Genomic DNA, 6,169 nt, shown 5'->3' on the forward strand with positions numbered 1-6,169 from the left:
AATAACGCATTAAAAGACTCTAATGTGTAGCAACTTGTAAAACTTGTAAGTCAAAAAGACTTGTATGTGTAGCAAGCCTCTAAAAAAATTGGGATAAAATGTTGATATTCCAAACCTAATAAATGAAGCAGCTTGCTTGATAAAGACAAACTAATACTTTTTATCATAATTTGATCAAACTTGAATCAAATTAATTACAGCTCTAATAGCGATCGAATTATAGATCAAATAACATAATATTTTTATATTCATTTAAATATTACGGGTTCGAGTCTATCTTTTGGTAAATAAAAAATTACAGCTCTAATAAGTTCATACTTTGCCCCCTGTGAAAGAAAGAAAAGCAAGTTTCCATACTAATTACAACATGTCTTACCCATGGAAAAAGCAAAAGGAAAGTTTGATTCCCTTCTGAAACAAAAAAACCGGTGCACGTTAGCATTTATCAGCAACACTGCAATATCATCAGATAAGAACAACAACAGAAGCCATAGCTGGCTTAATCAGAAAGAAGCGCATTTTAGCAAAGACCGAGAGAGGTCCACCATCAATGACGGCTATAAACCACCGAAATTATTAGGATTTACGCGATCCATCTTAATTCCCACCAACTTACACAACCCACAATGAAGAACAAGGCGCACATTAGCACAGAATATAATAGCCCCACATAGCTTCCATGTGTCACCTCCAAAACTCAATACTGAAACCCAACACACAAAGCAAATCCAAAACTGTGAAGCAGAAAGAACGTAACTTGTTAACGCTTTTCGGGATTTTTATTTTATTTTTTATTTTCAAAGGCACAAGCGTTGAGCTTTGGATCTATTTGGGGGGTGCTCAGGAAAAAATCTTCAAAACCCAGGTTCAAAATTTCTCCCTTTTTGGCAAAGTTGGAAACTTTTTGTTGTGGGCAATGGTGGGATGAGGATTAAAAAGGAAGAAAAGAAGAAGAATAAGAAGGTGGAAGAGGGTGTGACATGGCAAGAGGGAAATGGGTTTGTTCTTACAAGAAGATCACCCTCTTTATTTGCTTCTTCAACATTGCCGTTGCACTCTTCTGTCTTCGCTCTCTCTATGCTTCTATCTATATCTACTCCGGTAGCGTTGGAAGGAACAGTTAAGTCAATTTTCAATCTCTCACTATGTCTTATTTTTGTTTCTCCTACTAACAACAAAAAAGGAAACAATAGGAAAGTTTATGCATTGTGTTTTGTAGTAAATTTTTGGACTAAAAACAGAAAGGGTATTACTTTGAGTAGTTTTAGACTAAAAACATTGATTATTTTTTATAAATCTTTTTCTATTTGATTTGGTTTCTACTGTTTTAAGCTATGGAGCAGGGTACTGCTTTTTTAAACCAGAAGACATAAATAGTATTGCAATTATAGTTCTAGACTGGACCATATCAATTTTTTGAAGCCCCTTTTTTTATTTGTTTTGGTTTCTATTTTGCTTTCAGTTGTGGAGTATATAGGTCACTGCTTAATGGTTTGTGTTAAATTTGAGCCAAATGAATAACAAATGGTATTGCAATGAGTAGTTAGAAACCAGAACTTTATTTTTGTCAGTAGTGTAAGCCCCCTTTTTTTCAGCTGTGTTGTATAAACCAGATCAGATTCAGAAAATGGAAGAATCAGAGCAAATCCGCAAGGCACACAAACCAGTGGAGTTAGTAAAATGGGTAAGAACTGTTTTCTATTCTATCTAGCTTCAGCAATATTTTTTTCAGAAGCTAAATTAAATTCAATTGTTTTGCAAGTAGGTGAAGAAATTTGAAGGGGAGTTTTCAAGTGAAACCGTGGCAGTTGAGTTGCCTCAGCATTTGAAACAGAAAATAGTTGATGAGGTCCTGCAGAGACTAAGGAGCTTGAATAGTGATAGAACAAACAGTTCCGACTCCCTCGGCATTGATCAGGAACGACGTGAGTGCTTTTAAATTGTGCTAGCATATACAATTCCATCTATGATGAAACATTGGTAGGCACTTTGTGTATTAGTAACATTCTACAAATTATGGTTGAGCTAATAATATCATCTGTAGGAGTGGAAGCGCATGGTTCTGCTATGCTTATTGTCAAGTTTAGTTTATCAACTATTTTGGTGACATTGATACAGTTGTTTTATTACTTGATTGACTTATTTTCAGAACTTTCAAATTTTTGAAACATGTGATCATCCTTATAATGTTTACAGAAAAAATGCTTTACCATTCTTGATGTAGTGATTGACATAATTGCGGAGTATTCTAAATTAAATTGAATAGTGATATAGGGAAGCCTACGTAAAAGTAGACAGTGGATTATTGAGCTACCACAAACTTCCACATATAGTTTGAGATAGTTTAGAGTTTTTAATGATAATAATATACTTTCGTGTTATAAGCAATGGATCATGGATGTGCATGTACCTGAGGTTGACTGTTTGAAATGCACACTGATTGATTTATTAGAGGGAAATTATTCAATAGTTTCATGTTTTAGTTGATACCGGAGTTTTAGATTGGTGATGGATTAATAAATGTTGAGAGGGTTTATGATAGGACACAACAACTTCATCTGAAAGATATATTCAGCTCTACATCTCAAGAAAAGGCTTCATTTATTTGTATGTGAATCTTTTTATCCAACTACTGTGTATAAAATATCAGTCACACTGCCAAAATTTTTTTGTTAGAAAGTTTCCTCCTTTGTTGCTTCTGAAAGTGTTGGGGATATTTATCTTGAGAATGGGAAATTGAGCTCCCTTCTTATATGGCAATAAGTCATTCTTTTTTCTGACACAAATTTTTATTTGGTTATGTAAATGCTAAATTGGTAGTATTTGGATGATATTTTATTGCAAAATTATCTTTAACATAAACTCATCCAATACAGAAGCAATAGAAAACTGGCGCAAGGAAAGATTGAATGAGATTAAGTTGGCCCTTGTTAGAGGGACTTCGAGCTCAAGCATCAATTTTGAAGAGGCAGGTATGGCCGTATGGGCAATTGATTTTCTGTGACATTTCCTACATTTATGAGACACGTTCTTATCTTCTGCACATTGGTAATGAATGCTCACACAAATCTGACACTTTAGTATTTTACAAAATATCTATTTGAACTTCGTAGGCATACTAGCAAGAGCTTTGGATTCTGGTTGGGATACGCTTTCCGAAGAAATTGGCCTTTGGATACCTGTTCAAGTTGCAAATGAGGAACATGATGACAAACCAAATGGTGCCGAGGAGTTTGGTAGTATCATGTTCTTTAGACTATTTTTCTGAGTCAACCTCCAATATATTCTCTAACAAAACAATGAATAAAGTTGTTCCTTTGTTTTCTTAATAATGAACCTGTTTGGTAATGGAATGAGGAGGGACAAATTTGCCATTTGTGGTTTACTCGATGTCATTTAAGTTGTCATTTGATTTCTCTGGGATCAATTAACAAATTAACATGCAAGGTGTCACAGAATCTTGAAATATGCATGTATCTTTTCTTTCTGTGCTAAAACAAATTTTTGCATGTGACAATCCACAGATGAGGAAGTTCTTCCGGGTAGGCCCCTTCCACCCATGTGCAATGCGGAACTTCACACAGATTATGGTGGCGATGCAGTTCGATGGGGTCTTACTCACCCCCAAGATAGTGCAGCCGATTGCTGTCAAGCTTGCTTGGACCAGGCTAAAAACGCCAAAGAAGGCGAAAAGAAATGCAACATTTGGGTTTATTGTCCATCAGAGTTTGGGTGTCATTCTCCGGATATTTATCAGCACAAACATCAGGAATGCTGGCTGAAATTTGTAAGTTAGCCTTTGATACTTACATATTCTGGATTTGACAAATTGCTCTTGAACATGGTAATCAAACTCAAAAGAGTTCGCGTAAATTTGTGGAACTTAGGGGAACTAAAACTTGTAAACTTGTTAATTTTATCTGAGGACCTAAACTTGTACCCAGAAAAGTTTACTAGTTAACTCGAGAATTTGATAATCATGCTGTTGAAATATGAAACAATGTCTGGTCTTAAAAGTTCCCATTTATTGCTGTAGTTGTTCTTCTCTGCTGACTAATTTATACCTGCATGATATTCTGAATCCAGGCTGAGAAACCGAAGCTGAACTTTAAAGATAGGTATCCGGAATGGTATCGAAATTCGCATCCGTCTGCACCCGTGATTGTTCCGTGGGCCTCTGGAGTTGTTAGCGCATGAGCCAAATAGCTGACGCCAAATGTGACAAAATCAACTCTGGTCCAGAGCTACTTTCTAGACTTACAGGCACATAAAAGCTAGCTTAGGAAAGCCTTTGCAATGCTTTGAGGATCATAGTATGGTGTTGGCCAACATATTTTTGCCCCCTATTTTTACAGTTAGAAAGAAAATTTCAGAGGAAGAGAGGGTTTTCCCCTAATAGTGATTTAGGAATTAGGACTAAGGTTTTGGTTAAAGTGAGTTCTAATCACCGAGGTAATGTGAGTTAAATAGATGAGAAGGAAGTTGTTTTTGTTGTGATCAATGTATCTGGTATTATCATTCATTTATCTGTGGGATTTATATTCATCCCACTCAAATATAATTCCTGCAATTGGTAATATTGATGGTCCAATTCATTTATCTGTGTCTGTGAGTTTTGATTTGAAGGGGCCAAGAAAGGCTTGAAGTGTAAAGTGAAAGCTTTTTAACTCTTCTCACTCTTTTCCATTCATTTCATCTATTCCCCTACCAAACTCCAATTCATAAATGCACTTTGAAGTATTTGTTTTTTAGTTGATAATATTAATAAGGAGTGTGTAGTTAATTGTGGTGCTGCTTGTATTTTTCTAGTTAACATTGTCAAATACTTGGCCGATTGAGTCTAGCAAAGTTAAAGTATCTCCTTGCATCCAGCTTCGGGCATTAGAATTTTACTACTAAGGGTGTCTTAGTAACTTTGGTGAAATTTTTTTTTTTTTTTTTCTCTCTTCTCTGATCCAATTTTATATCTGTGAACTTAAAAATGCGCCTTAGCATGTAAAGATAACTATAAAACTTGAACCGAATTAGTAAGTTCATAATAATTGGTTTAGAATGTAAAATGAAATTGATAGTGGAGAACGGAAATGAATTTTCTATATTTTTTTAACACTTAAGTGAATAAAGTGTGATTTCTTATCTTTAATTTTATAAGTAGGACAAAATAAATAGGAGAGAGAGCAATGAAGGGTGAGATTAAACATTGGACACTATCTAATTTTTTTTTCACGGAAGAGAATCCACTCCTGTAGAGAACCGATAAATGATTTGATAAACGGTTTTGTTAGGAAGATAATGACTTTCGTAAACAAATGAACAATGAGTTCTAGAATTGACTCAATAAAGTAAAAAAAAAAACACTACACACTTCACCTTAACTGTGCATGAGTAAATCGAATAAAAAAAATAATCATCCAATTAAAAATAATAAACATAATCATCTGCATACCTATTGAATTGAATATCCGACATATCCATTGTTCACATTGTTTAGTATTTTCATTGTCTACCTATACTTTTCTTTTGATAAATTTAATTAAATTATGTATGAGTCCCGCTAGGGAGACAATGGCTTATTTGTAAAATGTGTACAATGGACTATATGAGTTACAAAATGAGCATCTCCCATACTATCTAGAATAACCATCCGAGTACTAGGGATAATAAACATCTTTCCAAAAACTTAAACTGATTTTCGGGTTCACCAAGGATCAAACTCTTGGCCTTTCGGATCTAGAACTCTAATACCATGTGATGATACCACTCATCCCAAAAGCTTCAACTAATAGAAAAAAGCAACACTAATGACTATATTTTTAATACTTCCTAAACTTCCATTATACACATTGTATAAATATTCCATTGGCTTCTCATACTTTCCCATTATGAAACAGTTATCCGTTATCAATTTGGTACCAAGATAACTCCATGCAAGTTTATATCAAATTAATTTATTTTTCATTTAATTTTTCACAACATGTTCCATTCTTCCCAAAACTAGAAAGAAGCAGCTAAAGCATGGTAACCAGTAGGTAAACCTAACCAACCACGTTTCCCACTTTTTTTTGTTTAAGAAAATTTCCAAAACTGTAATAATCTAGAAAATGTAACACAACCCATTCATCACTTTGGAATAGGAATTCCAATTCTGCGATTCACCGATTCCAATTAC

At 34.4% G+C, this 6,169-nt stretch overlaps 1 protein-coding gene across 1 annotated transcript; it reads left to right on the forward strand.

Moving 5' to 3' along the window:
• Positions 1 to 356: 356 nt before the first annotated feature.
• LOC130936775 (uncharacterized) lies at positions 357 to 4,819 on the forward strand. The gene is made up of 7 exons (XM_057866927.1): positions 357 to 1,119; positions 1,596 to 1,684; positions 1,766 to 1,925; positions 2,877 to 2,972; positions 3,114 to 3,236; positions 3,525 to 3,787; positions 4,087 to 4,819. The coding sequence occupies exons 1-7, from the start codon at positions 981 to 983 to the stop codon at positions 4,195 to 4,197; spliced, it is 981 nt and encodes a 326-aa protein (XP_057722910.1). The 5' UTR covers positions 357 to 980; the 3' UTR covers positions 4,198 to 4,819.
• Positions 4,820 to 6,169: the final 1,350 nt, after the last annotated feature.

This window comes from Arachis stenosperma, chromosome 6 (assembly GCF_014773155.1).
Source record: "Arachis stenosperma cultivar V10309 chromosome 6, arast.V10309.gnm1.PFL2, whole genome shotgun sequence".
Taxonomy (NCBI): Eukaryota; Viridiplantae; Streptophyta; class Magnoliopsida; order Fabales; family Fabaceae; genus Arachis; species Arachis stenosperma.

Bases quoted from the DNA above. Each gene is read 5' to 3' on its own strand.
- LOC130936775 (XM_057866927.1), top strand. From the start codon at position 981: ATGGCAAGAGGGAAATGGGTTTGTTCTTACAAGAAGATCACCCTCTTT. The intron at 1,120-1,595 runs GTTAAGTCAATT...CCTTTTTTTCAG, and splicing joins CGGTAGCGTTGGAAGGAACA to CTGTGTTGTATAAACCAGAT. The intron at 3,788-4,086 runs GTAAGTTAGCCT...TTCTGAATCCAG, and splicing joins AGGAATGCTGGCTGAAATTT to GCTGAGAAACCGAAGCTGAA.